This window comes from Bos indicus, chromosome 15 (assembly GCF_029378745.1).
Source record: "Bos indicus isolate NIAB-ARS_2022 breed Sahiwal x Tharparkar chromosome 15, NIAB-ARS_B.indTharparkar_mat_pri_1.0, whole genome shotgun sequence".
Taxonomy (NCBI): Eukaryota; Metazoa; Chordata; class Mammalia; order Artiodactyla; family Bovidae; genus Bos; species Bos indicus.
Genome location: NC_091774.1, coordinates 28,252,441 through 28,270,217, shown reverse-complemented (window position 1 = coordinate 28,270,217; position 17,777 = coordinate 28,252,441). Strand labels below are relative to the sequence as shown.

The following is a 17,777-nucleotide window of genomic DNA, read 5'->3' as shown; positions in this document are numbered from 1 at the left end:
ATGTATTTGTTTATGTATTTATTTATGGCCAGTGCTGCTCGGCATGTGGCATCTTAATTGGATGTGGCATCTTAATTGGATCTGGCATGTTAATTCCCCAACCAAGGATCGAACCTGCACCCCCTGCAGTGGAAAGGCAGAGTCTTAATCACTGGACCACCAGGGAAGCCCTCCCACCCTGCCCCTTTTCAAACAGTCTCTACCTCCTCTGGAAAACAGACAACCCCATCACCCAAGAAAGGAGACCCGCTCAAATCTCGCTTCAGCGAAGGATAGGGAGTGAAGAAAGGAAAGGGGCACCCGGTGGGGGCTCTGGGCTGCCTGCTGTGGCACCGCTCCATCCTTGGGCAGCCTGGCAGGGAAGAGCTAATACTCCACCACACACTGCACATCCACCACCCGGCACCACTAGGAAAGGCCTTTCCTGCACAACCAGCTCGGGACGCCAGAGTCTAGCAGTGCAGAAGTACAGTGCCCCCCAGTGGCACCTGCGGGGAAGAGCAGGGAGAGGAGCTAGGGAGCCGCTGAAGAGGAGCCCTCTAGACTTTGAGTTGTGTCCTTAATTCACCAGGTTCCTCCTCGAAAGCCCGCCCCACCCTACCCCCGGCCCCCGCCCCGCCCCGCCCCGCCCCTCATCTTGTCCTCCCTAGGCTGCCGAAATTTAAATCGCCTTCCAGGGTCATCTCGAAGGTCCCCCCTTTTGGAGCTTGCGCGGTGGGCACTCCCCCACCATACACTCCATCTCGGGTTCCCTAAGCACCACCTGTCCATTCAAGTCAGGTGAGGGAGCACTGCCCTGTGCCTGCAGCCTGCTGAGCCTAGAGGGACTCAGCTAAGAAGTGAAGCTGGCCTGACTGGTGGCTGGGAACCAGATGGGCAGAGGCTGCCCCCATCTGCCAGGTGAAATGGCATAGCTATGGCTTTTTCCCTACACGATCCTCTCCACTCACGGCGCCCAGCACAGAGCAGGCCTCTGGTAAAGGTTGACTAAACTGATGCCATTGCTCACAGGAGAGAAAAAACATGAGGCTGTCAAGGGACTACTATTCCCCACAGGTCTGGGGCTTGGAAGAGAATGGCAGACCAAAGACCTGGGAAATGGAGGAGCCCGGCCCCAGCCCTTGTTCTCAACACTTCCATCCAGAAAGAGGGGGCAGGAGACAGGCCCAAGGACTGCATCTGGTTGTTTCTTTAATTGAATGCAAACTCATTCATAGAAAACAGAAATGCAACCATAGCATGGAAACAGACATTAAACGGAGCTCTGAAAAAAGATCCAGACCCTCCGCCCCTCCCCAGCCCGAGGGAGAGCTATAAAAACAAGTTGAGAAGAATAAAACACATTCCCATCCCCAAGGCCGAGGCCCGACCTGATCTCCCCAACCTTGGCATCTGGAACAGACCAAGTAGGGCGAAAGAGCGGCCAGGGGAACCACAGTTGGGGCAACTCAGTGTAAACGCAAGGTTTCATACGTGTGCATGTGTGTGTAACACAGAACTTGGCTGAAGACTGGACGGAAACTTAGAAGCCAGCCCTGTGTCCCAGAGTGAGGCTGGACCAGGGACACAGAGGGGAAGGGCATGTCCCTTCCCTGAGCCCCTAAGACAGGCACTGGGGCTCCTGCGGCCGTGGAGGAGCTGTGCTCTCTGTAGCGCCCCTCCTTCGCCTCTGGACATTCTTGGGCAGTGTCAAATGGCACTGGAAGGCCCACAAGTGGGGCTTGGCAGGACTAAGGGCCTGGAAAGAGGAAGAAAGGAAAGGACTGAGTTGCTTTTTCCTTCCAATCCTGGTTGCCAACATCAGTCACTGGGTGCCATCATCAGTCTGGGGGCTGACGGCACATGAAAGACCTCCGAATTCAGCTCTTCAATCACAGGCGGTTCCCACGCTGCAGGCTTTGTCCCTTGTTGCTAAAGAACCAGCCCTGAGCGCAGGTCAGAGAGAGGCGGCAGCGCTGCCCAGGATCCCTTGCAGGCCTTAGCACCAAAAGCCCAGCACCAGCCGGCCAGCCCCCCAGATCTGACAGCCGCATCCATCCTGGCTGACCGGAGAGGGCAGTGATGGCAGGCAGGCGCAGACCCAGGAGAAGTGGAGTGAACTCTGGTGCAGGACAGAGAATCAGGCCCCAGACTGCGGGCCCTGGAGTGGAAGCTCGGGCAAGAAGGGTGGGCTTTGGGTCCAGGCCAAGGGGGAAGGGGAAGGATGGCCAGAACGCGAGCCATGAAATGGGCAGGCAACGCTTCCCTCCTTCCTCCTGCAGAACGACAATCGGACAGCTGATGGACTGGGACCCGTGGAAGGCCCCAATACTGAGAAGAAAGCAGCAGTTTGGCCAACATTCGGGGTTGAAGGAGCACAGGCCTCATCCCTGGCAGAGGGCAGGAGCAAGGCTCAAGGTCACCCTGTGACTGTCCCAGGCCCAAGCCTGGGCTGGACCTCGCTGTCCCACAGCCCCTGGCACTGGGCGGCAGGCTGGGACTCAGGCCCCTGGCACTATGGAACCTCCGGGCGGTGAGGCAGAGGAGCTCGGGGCTCCATGAGAGAAGCAAGGGGGCCCAGCCCCCCTAGAAGACGTAGATCTTGTCCCGCTGCACGGTGTCCAGGTCGTCGTCCAGCGTCAGCAACACCTGGAGGGCAGATGCGGAGTCAAACAGGGGATGGGAGGCCTGCTCTGCCCCCTCTCCAGTCCCCCCACCTACCAGGAACGACCCAAACATGGCAATGGAGGAGAGGAAGTGCCAGATGTCGTGATCATCAAAGAAGTCGAGGAGGATGCAGTCCCGGTTGTGCTCCCGCGACTCTGCGGGGGTTTTCTGGAGAGGAATAGGGAGAGCTATTTGGTGACACTGCCCGGGCGAGGCCAAGCCAGACCCACTTCCATCTGCTGGAGGGCACCTCTGATGCTAGCTCCAGCCTCAGGCCAGAGAGCACCCTCTTTCAGGCTCACCCCTTGCCTTATCTCCCACATCTAAGAATTGGCCTTTAGTTGCAAACTTCTCCCTAAGGGCACTGGTCCTGATGCCCTTGCAGAGCTAGCAGGTCACCAAAGGCTCCTAACTGGTTCCCTGCCTTAGACCTCGCCCCCTGCACCAATCAGTCCTCCAGGGCTTCTTCCAGCTCACTTTCTGTCTGAAACACTCAAGTCAGATCAGACAAACCTGCCCAAGGACAACAGTAGCCATCACCTGCACCTCATGGTCCTCCATGCTCTCTCCCCCATCTCCAGCCAACACTGGCTGGACTGTGTCTGTGCCACACACTGAGGCTGCAGAGATGATCAAGAAAGACCTGGTCTGTCCTCAAGGAGCTCACCATCTCCACTCGCTCCCAAGCGAATGCATCATTGACCCCAAAGCTGCCTCTGTCTCATTACTCAAGTCATGGTGCCTCTGGGCCACAGAGTCTTTAAGGCCAAGAGCAAGGTCCACCTCCTCTAACAAGCTTTCCTGGACCTCCTAACTCACAGAAGTCTTTCTGCCCTCTGCCTCCTGCACATCCCCTCACTTGTCCTCCCTGTTACCCTTCATCTTGTGGATCATATTGCAGAGACAAGCCAGGAACTCACAGTCTTTCTGTCGCTGGGAACTAGATTTTAAGTGTTTCAAAGGGGACTTCCCTGGTGGTCTAGTTAGGACTCTGCACGCTCATTGCCTAGGACCTGGGTTCAGTCCTGGTCAGGGAACTAAAATCCCACAAGCTGTGCTGTGTTGCCAAAAAAAAATAAAATTGCTTCAAAGGCAGAGATCATGCCAGACTTAGTTCTGATCACAGCAGGTGCCCTATGAGCAGAGGGAAGAACCTGACATCTCTGGCTTCAAACCCCAGCGGTGCCACCACTGGCTGTATGACCCTGAGCAGGTCACTTGTCTGTCTGAGGCCCGGCTACCGCATTAGTAAGATGGGGATACCTCCACCATTGACATGGTCAGTGTCAGAAGGATTAAATGTAAAAGTGGCTGTTAAAGAGCACTGGCAATGCTCACAAACAGGTTTGAAAAGAGACCTGTTTGTGGGCTCACGATGAGCCTGTACCAGGAGGACTACTCACCTGCCAGGTGCTGAGGCCCTGGAAGAAGAAGAAGAGGGCGAAGCCCCAGACCACCGAGGTGCAGACGATGCAGAGCAGGGGAATGAGCTTGATCCTCTCCCCGCTCCGGAGCTGGGGGAACACGGGGAGATCAGCCTGAGGCCCTGCCTCACCGGGGTAGCATGGGGGTGAGGGGGTGGGGGTGGGAGACGGGCCTGAGGCCCCGCCCCACTTCCTGCCTGCCCTTCAAGCCGCTTCCCAGGCATTCAGGATGCTTCCCAGGCATTCAGGATGGACCTTTTAGGAAGCCTTCTCGGATCCATCCCATCACCCCAGAGCCTCACCTGTCCCCACGCTGGCAGCCGGGTGTCCTCACCCCTGAGGTCCACCCTGGCTGGGCCTCCATGTGCCCCTGTCTGCCAGGGGATACAGCTGGGTCCTCCTCTCACACTGGATGGCACAAGGGCCCTGTAGAAACCCCTGGCCCTCCGAGACCCAAGCCCACCACAGTCTCAGCGAGCCCCACATCCTCAACCTTTTCTGTGCAGAACTGGACTCTTGCCAGCTGTGTCCTGAAGTGCTACCAGTTTCGTGGGCTGTACTGAGACTACAGAAGGGGCTCAGGAAACAAGTCTGAGGATGTGGCGGGCTTCCGGCGAGTAGTGGAAGGGACTAGCCTCTCCCCTCCTCAAAACTCAGTGGATGGAGAGGGACAGATGGAGAAGGACAGAAAGACTCCCCCTCCCTCCCGGTGCTGCCCCAGGCAGGCTCAGCCCTCCCCGCTCACCTTCATAATAATGTAGAAGGCAAAGTAAAGAAGCAGGTTGCAGATGCCAATGGCCAACAAGTAGGAGGCGAAATCGTTGGGACGCATGATAAGCCCGTAGGCCGCCCTGGCAGGAGGGAGGGCCAGCTGGTGAAGCAGGGGATGGACAGCAAGGAAGGGGCTTCCCTCACCCCGCCCCTACCCTGTGTCTTATGAGGATGTGGGGTGGGGTTCAGAGGCCCACAGAAGATTCTAGAACCCCAGGGGCCAACACCTGTCTCCTGGGCCCCCGTTTCTCGTGCCCATATTTGTCCACAGCCCCCAGAGGAGCCAGCGGCTGGCCAAGTCCGCAGCTGCCCACCCCACCCGGGGACGCAGGTGATGGCTGGACTCACAGCGACCAGTTGATGATGTTGCCCATGACCAGCAGCACCATGCGGTCCTGGAGGGAAGCAGAGAAACGGGGCTGAGAGACTGGCGAGAAGGGGAGGGAGGCCCGAGTCAGCAGCCCCCACCGGGCCCCACCCCTGGCAATCAGCTTTGCTCCGCACCCCCTACCCCCCCTGGAGGAAGGAGTGCAGACAGAGGAGGAGGGGCTCGGGAGCTGGGCAGGTACCACGTAGAGAGGCCCGCTGCACTGCCGGATACAGTCCGTGTAGAGCACGTGGAGGATGCGACGGCAGATCCCTGAGTCTGCGAGAAGGGAAGCTGCTCAAAGGCCCGGCACCCTTTTGTCCCAGCCCCTGTGCTGTGCCAGCCGACAGGGCCCAGGGCCTTCAGGGGCACAGCTGTGCCAAGGCCTCATGAATTCCATGCCCGGTGATTCTTCCGGGGTCTCCGTGAGAGGGCAGAGCCCCAAAGTCTCCTGTGAGGCCAGGTCCCCGAGGCCCCCAACCCCAGCAGGCCCTGGGCAAGCTCTCACCCAGCTTCCAGCGACCCATGTAATAGAGCTGTGTGCTGAGCAGCAGGGTGGCAGTGATGTGGATGACTGAGAAGATGATCCAGAACGCTGTGTTCCCCTTGCCGAAGACCTGTGGGGGCACCCGAGGGCAAGGGTGAGGAGGCGCAGGGGAAAGCCCCCTCCCTCCACCCCACCCTGCCCTTCTTCTGGAGAAGCTGGGCTGGCAGCCATGCCAGGCTGGGAGGGCACCCTAGGGAGGGAGCGGGGGTCTCTCCGGCAGGGGTGGTGGGCAGGGGTGTGTGCAGAGTGGGCCGGGGCCTCACCACGCCCAGCACAGAGAAGAAGATGACGATGGCCAAGCAGGCATAGGCGCTGTAGGCACTGGCGTTGATGTCTGGGTGCCGCTTCTGGTAGAGCTTCAGCATGCAGAGCCCCGCGATCATGTACATGAATGACGTGTCTAGGCAGAGGGACGGATGTGGCCGTGAGCTGCAGAAACCTCCACTGAGCCCCAGCATGGAACCCCAGCCCCCACACCTCATTATAGCCACGGAGCGAGAGCTGGTGGCAGCCTGGCACTTGAACCCTGGCTCCTTAATTGTCCCTCCCACGCCACACTACTGCCCCTGGGGCTGTCACCCACAGTCTGACTTCCCCTGATGACAAGGACAACTCAGTCCAAGCACCCAGAGATTAGGAAGTGTGTCTTAGTTATCTTTTTCTCCATAGAAAAGACTTGACAGATGCATGAAATGCTGCAAGGAGATCAAACCAGTCAATCCAAAAGGAAATCAACCCTGAATATTCTCCGGAAAGACTGATGCTGAAGCCAAAGTGTTAATACTTTTGGCCACCAGATGCGAAGAGCAAACTCATTGGAAAAGATCCTGATGCTGGGAAAGATTGAAGGCAGGAGGAGAAGAGGGTGACAGGGGATGAGATGGTTGGATGGCATCACCAACTCAATGGACATGAGTTTTGAGCAAACTCCAGGACATAGTGATGGACAGGGAAGCCTGGCGTGCTGCAGTCCATGGGGTTGCAGAGCCGGACAAGATTTAGAAAGTAAGCAACAACAAGGTGTAGGTTCACGCAAATCCTCCAGCCCTGGAGTCTCCTACACAGCTGCATCTTGGGGATCTCAATCCTTGCCAGTGAGTGGGGAGGGCAAAGTCAGGCAGGTCCCTGTTCTAGGTTCAGCCAGCGAAGCGGGAGGCCCCACTCACCAAACTGGAAATTGGTGTAGTTGGGGCAGACGTGATAGCAAGCGCTAAGCAGCCCCTCCATCATCAGGGCCGTGCCCATGGCATAGAACAGGCCAAAGTGTTTGGGGATCCCACATTCCTGTTGGGGAGGGAGAAGGGAAGGGTGAGAGAGAAGGTGAGGCAGTGAGGTGGGAAAGGAGGAAGGAAGGGGCCCTGAAGAGGGAGATCACGGGAGAGGAGTGGGCCAGGGAGAGAGTGATTCAGGAAGGGCTGGGCTTTGATGGGCAGGGCTGGGCTGGGCTGGGCAGGGCCATGCCTGCTAGCAAGGGTCTGGAGTGAGGCCAGGGTGGGCGGGGCAGGCGTGCTGCTCACCAGGGCGCAGAGGTCATTGCGCAGCAGGGCCCGGTTGTGGTTGATCTCCCGTTGCAAGATGATGAGCAGGAAGAGCAGCCCCAGCAGGATGTACCCCAGGTTGCTGAGGATGTTGTTGAAGGCGCTGGAAGGGGCGACACGGGACGCATTGTCTCAACCTCAGGCCCCAGGCCCGTTCCCCACCCTCGAGGTGGGCATTCACAGAGCCCCTGCCCCTTGCACCGGTTCACCAAGAGATGGGAAAAGGGGGCATCGCAAGATGATTCCCACCTGAGGTTGCCCAGCGGGTGGGCACAGAGGAAGTTATAGTAGCAGATGTCCTGGTTCCCTGTGACATTCACCACCTGCAGTGGGAGCGAGAACAGGGTGGGGTGAGAGGGAGCTCCTAACTCTCCTGACTCAGGCCACAGCCTGTGCACCACCCGTCTGGTTCTCCAACGGATGGGGGGGTGCCACCTCGGCCAGCAGGCGTGTGCCCACAACACCAGCGAGCCCCACTTCTAGCACAGTCGCTGCCCTCCTCGCTAGGTGTGGCTGAAAACTCTTGAGGCATGACCATGACAGGCTCTTGCCCCACGGCACAGAGAAGAGGGAAGGGAAACTGAGACTTACTTTCTCACCACTTCCGTTTCATAAAATCCCCACAAACTGGGGGAGGTGCCATCAGGGCTAGCATGCTGCCCCCCATTTGGCAGATGAACTGACTGAGGCTCAAGGAGGTTGAAGGACTTGCTCAAGGCCACCCAGGTGGTAAGGCAGAGCTGGGACTGGAACCCTAGGACCTGGGCTTGCTCCAGAGCCTCAGGCTGGGAGGCTCTGCCTGGGCAACGCCCCAGAGTCTGTGGCAGCTGCTCAGAGGCACTTAGCATGGGCCCCGCCCGCTCACCGTCTGGTAGGTGATCACCAGCTGTACCACGGGAAGTGCATAGAAGACGGCAATGGTGGCGATGTTCCTGGGAAGTGGGAGAGCGCTGGTGAGCTGGCAGCACCCAGAAAGAGAGCCCGAGACCCCACCACCCTGACCCACCCCACCCGCTCACCAGAAGTAGATCTGGTACTTCTTCCGCAGGACACGTTTGTCCTTGCGTGCCAGGTCAGCCACATAGAGGTATTGCTACGTGGGGAGAAGCTGGAGTGAGCCCCCTGCCCCACCACCCTGGAAGGCCCTCTTGCCCCAGTAGAGGAGGACAAGGGGGACCTCCTTCCCACTGGCCAGGGTTTCGGATGGTCCAGAGGCCTGGGAGCCGAGTCAGTTTCTCCAGAAGCTATGCTGTCCTAACAGATCTCTCTCCCTTTGCTTTCCTAACATGCCACGGGCAGGGGGCGGTGGGGGCAGGGGCCTATGCGGGGCTGAACACAGAATCTCGCTTCCTTGTTAAGCAGGGCCAGCCCTCCTGGGCTCACACCTTGGTGCGAATGACGTTCTTGTCTGAATCGACATCGGCCAGAGTGTCATAGTCATCTTCCTCCACAGAGCTCATGGAGTCCAGTCGCGGTCGAGTGCCCGGGGGGTCTGGGGGAGAAAGCGGGAAAGGGTTACCAGGTAGGCACTGAACCCAAGATCTGCAGCAACTGTCACAATTTCTAGGTGGTGGGACCAGGCAAATTGTGGGCTCAGAGTGGGGGTGGAGGTGGGCTCAGGCCTGGGGAGAAGGCATCAGGGGCTCCCAAGTCCTGGAGGGGAGCCAGGACGGGCTCGGCAAACAGTCTGCCTAGCAGGGACGCTCGAGCCCTGCCCCTCACTGGGCTAGGGCTTCCAGGCCAGGACACTGAGCAGACCTCAGGCCCCAGACATGAGCAGCAGGACTGAATCAGCAGAAGTCATGCTGATTAGAAGAGGCCCAGTCGTGTGGGTTCTGAGAAGACACTGCCGTGGCCCCCGCTGGGAAAAGACCCAGTGAGCCCTGGGATGCAGGCAAGGGTGGCAGGCTGCCTCCAAGAAGAGCACCAGCCACTTCATCCTGTTCTTTTCTCACGTCATCAGAAGCTTCCTCCCACAACCTTGCTGACCAAAACCCCCAGAGGCTGAGACATAACACCCTTGCCCACGAGCCCCAGCAGGCCAGCAAGAGAGGCGCTGGGAAACACAACAGCTGACCAACATCTGGCCTGGGGATGGCAGGTGTGCAAGCCCACCAGCATCAGGGGCCAGTGCCTGCCTATTTCAAAAGACACACGAGCTAGCAATTATCGGCATTAGACGGGCAAGCCATGCACAAAGCATCTTTCTGGTCCTCGAGCCTCCTGGCTCCAGTCAACTGCCCTGGCAGGAGCTGATTGGCAGAGCAGCGCCCACCCTCCCCACATCTACCCATGGCAATGCACAGCTGCCGCATCTGGCCAAAGGGGAGGCGTCGCTTGAACTGGTCGTGCCCTTCAAAGGAAAGGGAGAGTTAGCGGGGAAGCGGGGGCCAAGAAGGAAGGGATGAGGGAGGAGAAGGCAGGGAGACAGCAAGCCCTTCCCTGGTTCCAGCAGCTGGCAGAAGACGCAACAGCAGCTAGCACCAGCCTGACGTCACACAGCCCTCCCGCACTTGGCCCACTCACCCGGGTAATTGTAGGATAGGTCCCCGGGGCCCGCACTGTCAACCGGACCGTCGGTGGAGCCGGTGGAGCCAGAACCGTTCTCTGCAGGGGAATCGTAAGTGGTGAGGCCGGTAGCAGAGACCTCAGGGCAGGTGGCCCTGGACCCAACCCCGGGGGCCGCTGAGGAGGCCACTGGAGGTGGTGACCAGCAAGCTTGGGCGCTGACACCTACCAAAGGAGCCGTAGTTGTAGCCGTCATAGGGGGAGCTGCCAGGAAAGGAGTCGGCCAGGACCCGAGGGTGACCTGCAGGGAGAAGTCAGGGACCTTTAGCCTTGGCAGCAGAGAGAGGTTGAAAGCCAGGGACAAGAGGGCAGGAAGACTCCAGAGAAGAGAGATGCTGAGGACCACGGTGGCAGCAAAGAACAAGCGGCTATAGTTCCAGCAAACACAGTGCCCTCCCGCCACCACCACGACCGCCCCAGTAGAAACATTCACCCCCTGTGTCCTCCCTAGAGACTGCAACATCAAGGAACTGACCATCTAAGTCACCAGCAGCAAGGACAGGCCCGCATCGCCAGCCTGGGTCCCACACAGACCTCCCTGAAAAACTTCCCTTTCCCGCCCACTCTGGATGCCAGCTCCTCTGCCCACAGCGCCTGGAGCTTACCAAGAAGAGAAGCTGAGAGAGAAGGTCCCAAGCAGGAGGGAAGATAGAGAGAGCAGGAGAGAAGAAAGGGAAAGAGAACGGAAGGTTAATAATCCCAGACAAGGTGAGCTGAGTTATCTGAAGTGGCAGACCGGGTACGCAGACCCAGGCACGGAGTGAATCAAGTGATGGCCTTTAACACGGGCGTGTTAGAGACCAAGAGGCACTCCGTCCCAGCCCCATTTCCACCTGTGCTGTTACTCCCTATCTGAACATCCCAAAGCCCCTGCCTCCTCCAGCCCCCAAGGGCACCATCCACCGATATCCCCTCCACACCACAAAGCAGAGAGCCCTCCCCACCCAGACCCTCTGCAGGTACCGCTTTCTGGGCAGGCTCGGTCCACGGCCACCAGAAGGCTCTTCTTCCTTTGCCTGCAGGGACAGAATCCAGAGGCAAACCAGAAGGGGAGGAGGCGGCGCAGTCCTCTGCTGGGCTGGCCCGCCTTCCACCCTCTCCATCCCACAGCCCTGGCCTCCCTCCATGACCCCAGGGGTTCTCCCAGGCCTGAAGCAATGGGGGTCTCCCTGCTGGGGAAGAAGGTTGAGGGGGAGGGGTTGGTCTCCAGAGGAGAGGCCCAGGGACCTGAGACCCTCACAGGGACCCACCTTTCTCTGCCCCATGGAGGGCGCTCAGATCTGGCCAGGTCACTTTCCCCCCATCCCCTGCCTGACCCACCCCGGAGCAGGGGAGGGTCCAGCGTTTCCACTTTACCTCCAGTTTTCCCAACAGGCCAGAAGCACGGTAAGCAGGTAGAAGGAGAGAAATATGCCCAGGCAGAAGAGCATACCGCCAACGTAGGCCTCCGCTGTAGGGAGGGGAGCGGGCAGGGAAACAGACCAACGCTTTCCAAGCCTGCCTGTCACACGGGCCCAGCCTCATCTCTCCCACATCTCCGCTTGGTGGAATAGCCCAGCCGGTGCAGACAATACACCAGACTCGACATGGTTCCTGTCTGCTCAAGCACCTCCCTCTACTAGAACTTTCTCTTCTAGTTCTTTCTCCTTGACTTAATCTTCAAAGCACAGCTGAGGCGCTGTGTCCCCTAGGAGGCCTTCTCCACCCTGACCTCCCACAGAGACCGTCCTGGGCTCCTCAAAGCCCTCGGCACCCTTCAGGGCAGCAGGCTCTAGGCAGGGGCGCCCCAACGACCACAGGTGGAGCACAGGTACTGAGCCCACAGAAGGGGCTTCAGACAACGTGCTGAGGACTCTGCGTGGCGAGGCAGCTGCTTTCCCCTCCCGTCACAATCTCTTACGTTTACCTTATACATTCCACTTTACAAAGGGCTCTCTATTCAATCACTCAGTAAATATTTTTTGAGCCTGACTAAAGGGCCGGGAAGTTTCCTACGAATTTTGTAGGACCGACCAGTTTTGCTGAACCGACTTAGTGAGACTAACAGAGACTAACAGATTCTAGTACTCCTGTTATAGAGATGGGGAAACTGAGGCTCAATGAGATTACCCTGCCTATAAAGGCAGACACAGATATAGAACTCAGTCCCGCAATCTCTTCACTCATGGATGCTCTGAAGTGCGTTACACTGGCACTCACCGTGCTCTCATCATGAAGTCTGCCAAGAACACTCCTTCCTACCCTGTCAGCCTGCTCGGGTAGGTCCTCCTCACCCGTCCCATTCCGAAAACACTCCCTACCCCAGGCCTGAAAGAGGAGCCAGAAGCCAGGCCATCCCCACTCAGCCACCCACACTCACACGTGACTGCTCTCGAGACCAGCACAGACAGGGTTTTCTGGCGGTGCCCTTGATCGACCGGTTCATCTGGAAGTAAAATGGCAAAATGGCAAACGAGCGTCTGCCTGGAGCTTGGGTAGAGTTGGTGGGATCAGGCCTGGACGAGTCTAGGGCCAAAAACCTATATCCCAACAGATCCACCAGCCATGCAGGCTCTTCTACCTCCCAGGAAGAGCCCAAGCCCTCTCCACCCCCAGCCAGGCCCAGGGCACAAAATGTACCTTCTATAAAGGGGTAGAAAGGCAGGGAGCCCCCACAGGCCTGGTCTTCAGTCTTCACCACCACCACCACGTAAAAGCTGTTGCTGGGGAAGTCTTTGCGCTGCAGGACGATGACAGTGATAAGGGTGACGGTGGTGAGGACGATGGTGGTGTGATGAGACTGTTGTCATCACATCATCGTCACCATTTGTCATCACCATCCCCACCCTCTTCTGAACAGACCCTATGCTAAACGCTTGGCATATATATTATCGTAATTAACCCTCACAAAGATCCTCACGAGTAGGTACTATCATCCCTGTAGGATGTTAGCTTGGAGTCGCACTGCCAGTAAGTGGTACAGCCAGGATCATCTGACTTCAGAGCCCAAACCCTGCACCTAAATTATTGCCAGGTGAGCAAATGTGGGTATGCCCACCATTGTGGAAGCCATGGGGGCCCTACTGCAGTTTGAGCATCAGTCAGAAGAAAAAGTGGAGGGATCATGGTACCTCCATCAGCTGCACAACGAGATGTCATGAGGTGAACATATGCCTCCCCCTCCCTGGCCCCAGCACAGCTTTTAGCCTTTGCCAAGAGCAGCCCTCATCACCAGCCAGTTGCAGGGAATGGGGCAGATGTGATAGCCATAAAGGGTACTCTGCTGTCTCCTATCCCCAGAGGCCACTGGGATTGAGATTCAATACTTGTAAATACCAGGGGACCCAACGTCTTGGGGACTGACACACCAAGACAGCCCTGTGGCAGGTTAGGGACGGGGCAGGGGCAAAGCAGCAAGGTTGAGGAGGCGGACCACCTGGCAGTGCCCCCATGGGGCCACGTGCACTTCCTACCTGCACGGTGATGGCCGCCTTCTTGGTCATCGTCTGATACATGCCGATGAAGGCTACGTTGTTGTCTAGGTCATACACGGGACACTGCAGGGGGAGGAGGGCAGAGACAGATGGACAGGGTCCTGGGCCCCGCCCCCTCTCTTCAGCAGCCTGGCGCGCCGCGAAAGGGCTGCTGACTCACCAGCACATCCTGGATGGAGATCACTGAGCAAGGGAAGGCCGTGTTGGAGGCCACCTTGACAATGACCGAGTCCACTCCTTCCGGGAACTCATACTTGAAGTACTGAGGGTACAGGGAGGGCAGGGAGAGCCCCATCCCGTGAGGATGCTTTCTCTGCCCCTCTAAAGGGAAGGGTGTGAATCCTCCCAGGGTCGGGCAGTGCAGACTCTGCAGGGAGAGGCCCTGACCACAAGCAGCAGCGCCATTTCCCACACACCGCTCCCCTCAACCTCAGCTGGGCATGCAGGACAGCACCCAGGAGGCAATAGGAGAGATGGCCGTCCAAGCCCATGTCTCTGCGCCTCCCAGGCCATCTGTTCCCCACCACCTTGGGACCAGGGCTCCCATCTCTATAGAATTCTCCATGGAGAGTACAGCCAACCTGAAACTCCTGGCAAAGACTGCTGGCCGCCCCCACCCCCAAGCTCAAGCTTCCCCATTTCTCCCCCTGAGAGGCAGTAGACAGGGAGGCCTTACCTGGGGCTGCGCTGCCGTGGTGTTGAAGCTGAATGGCTCCCCGGTCCTGTGGGGCAGAGAAGAGCCATCCCCCGCCCCAACACCATCACTCCCAGAGCTTGGGAAGGAGGGCAGTCCCGCACGCCCCCTCCCTCTCCCCTGCAGACCTGAGCACGAAGTCGTCCATTCGGCTGACACGGAGCTGGTACGTGGTGTTAACTGGTGACAGGGTGGACACATCCACGTAGAAGAACTGGACCTCGGACTCATTCTTGGTGGGGGGCTGACACAGCGTTCGCTCCACCTTTTGGTAGAGGTACTTGCGCTGGAACCTGTGGCCCGAGGCAGAGTCAGGACCTGACAGGCCCTCCATTCCTCCACCCCGGTCCCACCACCTCCCTACCCCACCCCCGCGAGGCTGACAAGCTGGCTTGGCCCTCTTGCTGTTGACCAGCCTCCTGTCTTAGGGGACTGCGAGGAGAAACAGAGGAGTGCTGGGGTGGTTAGAGGCCCTGGACAAGGGTCCGGGTGAGGTTCCGATCAAGGCCTGGCCTGAGAAGACCCACCCCCAGCCCGACCCAGCGCCCAGGTCCTACTCACAGCCCTCGGAGGATCAGGGGCACTTGGAAGGACACCACTGCCTCCTTCTGGCGGACTACAAACAGCAAAGGAGCACCCTTCTGCTTGTTCAGGACGTTCACGGACACTCTCACGCCTTCCGTCTACAGGGCACATGGAGACGGACCTCGGTCAAGCCCGTGCTGGCTCTAACTCTGTCACGGGGAGCACATGGCTCCAGAGACCGTGAGCTCTGCCCTCGCTCCGCAGACCACTCTGAGCTTTCCCATCCGGGTTGGGCTGGGGGAAACACCTAATGGCAGCCCACTCCAGTACTCTTGCCTGGAGAATCCCATGGACAGAGGAGCCTGGCGGGCTACAGTCCACAGGGTCGCAAGGAGTTGGACACGACTGAGCGACTCACACACACACACACACTGCTTCTGCCAGAGCGGCCCCCAGCGTCCAGGAGGGACTTAGAAGAGAGGACAGGAATCACAATGGAGACCTGGGGTGCTCTGCAGCCTCCTTCCTTGTGAGTCAGGAAATCTGCTATTCCACAACTCATCTGGTGGCCACAGGCCACAAACAGGGAGGTGGGGAAACAGGACTTGTCGAAAGCCAAGAAGGCCAACTTCTATCCTCAGCTCCGACCAAGGGCTGGGGCTGTGGGAAAGTCACTTCATATCTCTGAGCCTCACCTTACCCCCTCTATAAAATGGAGAGATTGCCACTCTTGGCGCTATGAAGGAAAGGATATAGGACACTCAGAGCTTAAAGAAAAAGAATAAAATTAAATGAATCTTGGGAATGCTTGTTATTGGGCTGCTGAAACCCAAACTCAGGGCAGCACTCCCCGGAGGGGTAGAGGCCACAGCCCTCAGGGTAACCCCACTTATGGGTAACCTCACATATGGGGGCAAACATAGACAGGACTCTAAGCTGGATGCGATCAAACTTCAGAGAACCAAGCACTGAAGGCAGATCCTGGCCTGTCATCAAAACCTAATACCTCCCTATTCTGGAAAAAAAAAATCAGATTCCCATTCTGAACTCCACTATTTCTTAGTAAATCCAGTCCTGGTAAGAGCTGAGTCGGAGACCATCAGCCAGGCTGGGGCAAGAGTTCTCCCAATTTCAGCCCCACCTTGGGTCTGAACTTCCCAGACCCAGCTGTGCCGGGTGCTCAGCTCACAGGTGGGGAGGAAATGAAAGAGAAATCAGAGTGGGGAAGCTTCTCCACGGTAGGCAAACTCCCTCTCCCCTCCCACCCACCCTGGGGTTGGCTGTATCCCCACCACCTTCAACTTACAAGGCCATCTGGCTTTCCAAGGGAGGATGAGGGCTGGGAAGGTCCCAGCAGTTACAGCAGCCTGGAAAGTCCTGCATTCATTTCCCCAGGGAGTCTCAGCCATAAGCAAGCCCCAACCCCTGGGCAGAGTCTTTCAGCTTGGGCCAGTCTCATCCTCTTGGGGTTTTCTGGGCCAAGCCCAGTAGCAAACCTGCTTCCTTGCTCCCAGACCCACAGCACTGTCAAGATTCTGGGGGTTGGGTAGGGAGCAAGGCCAGTCCTGCTCAGACTACAGCTGATGGAAAGGAAGTGATCAAAAAGAGAAGGGGGGAATGAGGCAACTTCAGAAACCCGTCCAGGTGTAGCTTCAGAACAAACATCCCCAGCACAGGAGGAAACTGCTGGCAAGAGGGTCCAGTGTGGTTCTGGAAAACCCAGAGGGGCCGCTGTTCTTGGGAACTGACAGAGCCCTGGTCGTCTGGCTCGCCCCACTCGCCACCAGCCCGGAGCCCAGCCCCTTCCCTCACCCGGTTGCGGGTCACGGTGTGGTTGAAGGTGTAGATGTTGACCAGCTCGCTGTTGACCTCATCCACGTAGGTGCGCTCAAACTCCGCGTCTTTCTGCGAGACGTTCTTAGGCCCCAGAACTCCCAGATGGCTCTCGACCGAGGCCACCAAGAGAGCCCAGAAGGGCAAGCCCAGGGCGAACATGGCCCCGGCAGGGTGGTAGTGGCAGCGGCGGCGGCGGTGGCAAGCGACAGGACACCTCCAGGGCGGGTTGGGGCTTGGGCCGCAGCTTCCAGCATCTCACCAGGACCAGAACTTTAACCCCGGCCTGAGATTAGGAAGCGTCCCCTCCCTGGAGCCGCAGACGCGCTCTCAGGGACCAGGGAGGGGACGGGGCGGCTGGGGGCTGGAGGGCCGGGGGAAGGGTGACGGGCCTCAGGAAGGGGCCCCAGCTCGCCAGGGGCCGAACACGGCCCGGAGACTCGGTGGGCGCCCGCCGGGGATGTGACAGCCGGGAGGCAGCTGGTTGCTGGGAGCCTGGAGACGCCGACGGGGAAAAGGGGGAGCGAGGGAGGGAGGGGAAGCCGGTGGCCGGGCCGGCCGCGAAGGGGCGGAGAGTCTGAGGGCGAGGGGCGTGATAGGAGGTAGCGATCCGACGCCGCGCGGCGCCGCCAGTTCTTTCGGGCGCCGGCCCTTTAAGGGCGGGCAGACGCGGCTGCTTCAGCGCTCAGAACTCCGGGGAGTGAGCGACGCCGCGGGGCGGTAAACAGCAGGACTGCCGGCCCGCCCGCTGACGTCAGGGGAAACTGACACGGATTTAAAGGGCCAGGGCTCGAATTGGGTCTTAAAGGGGCCGCCGGTTTCCAGCTGGAGGCCCTCTCCCACTCCTCTCCTATTGCCGCCTCCCCTTTCATTATCTTTCCCGTCTCTGAAAGGTCACTTTGGATTAGATGGAGAGCTCCGTGAAGGATGTTCAAGAATTGGATTCTCGTTGACAAATTCTCTTTCTCAAACATAACGATTACCCTCACCCCTTCAACGCTGCCATTACCTCGAACACTCCTGGGCCTTTTTTTTTTTTCCTCCCAATGATCCTAAGAAAAGAAAAATTTCTAAGAACTAGGAAACTGCCCGTGGAGGGGGAGCCCAGACAGAACCGCCAGAGGAACCCTCTCGCCTCCCTGAAGCGGCCACATAGCTTCAAGGATGCCTTCAAAGCTTGCCTTTTTCTATGATGAGGCAGCTACAAGGCTCATTGAAAGACAGTGACTTTGTAAATTGGTGAAACCTTTTCTACAAATTATTTTTGCACCATGTCTTAGGAAGCTTAAAGAGCTTTACACTCTTTGACCCAGTAATTCCACTTCTGGGGCACTATTCTAAAGAAATAAGAAATACAGATTAAAAAAAATTGTGTGGGCAAATATGCTTAT

The 17,777-nt window shown here is 58.2% G+C and overlaps 1 protein-coding gene across 2 annotated transcripts; it reads right to left on the bottom strand.

The window, feature by feature from the left end:
* Positions 1–1,171: 1,171 nt before the first annotated feature.
* SIDT2 (SID1 transmembrane family member 2) lies at positions 1,172–17,093 on the bottom strand. Of its 2 annotated transcripts, XM_019975481.2 has the most exons (26): positions 16,366–17,093; positions 14,590–14,711; positions 14,157–14,321; positions 14,011–14,056; positions 13,495–13,596; positions 13,314–13,397; positions 12,481–12,580; positions 12,221–12,286; positions 11,218–11,311; positions 10,825–10,877; positions 10,031–10,102; positions 9,820–9,900; positions 8,679–8,785; positions 8,313–8,386; positions 8,159–8,225; positions 7,543–7,616; positions 7,273–7,396; positions 6,922–7,039; positions 6,019–6,155; positions 5,717–5,825; positions 5,411–5,487; positions 5,190–5,236; positions 4,816–4,921; positions 4,050–4,160; positions 2,701–2,814; positions 1,172–2,628 (listed from the first exon to the last, which is right to left on the bottom strand). In XM_019975481.2, exons 1-26 carry the CDS (start codon positions 16,546–16,548, stop codon positions 2,566–2,568), a joined length of 2,496 nt encoding a protein of 831 aa, XP_019831040.2. In that variant the 5' UTR covers positions 16,549–17,093; the 3' UTR covers positions 1,172–2,565. The 2 variants fall into 2 exon arrangements, with proteins under 2 accessions (XP_019831040.2, XP_070659580.1); XM_070803479.1 differs by lacking the exon at positions 13,495–13,596.
* Between the last annotated feature and the right edge of the window lie 684 nt (positions 17,094–17,777).

Excerpts from the sequence above, each read along its gene's own strand:
- SIDT2 (XM_019975481.2), bottom strand. The coding sequence starts at position 16,548 with ATGTTCGCCCTGGGCTTGCCCTTCTGGGCTCTCTTGGTGGCCTCGGTC. Across the intron at positions 10,878-11,217 it reads GCCTGTTGGGAAAACTGGAG|GCAAAGGAAGAAGAGCCTTC; the intron begins GTAAAGTGGAAA and ends CTGTCCCTGCAG. Across the intron at positions 5,826-6,018 it reads TCTTCTCTGTGCTGGGCGTG|GTCTTCGGCAAGGGGAACAC; the intron begins GTGAGGCCCCGG and ends GTGCCCCCACAG.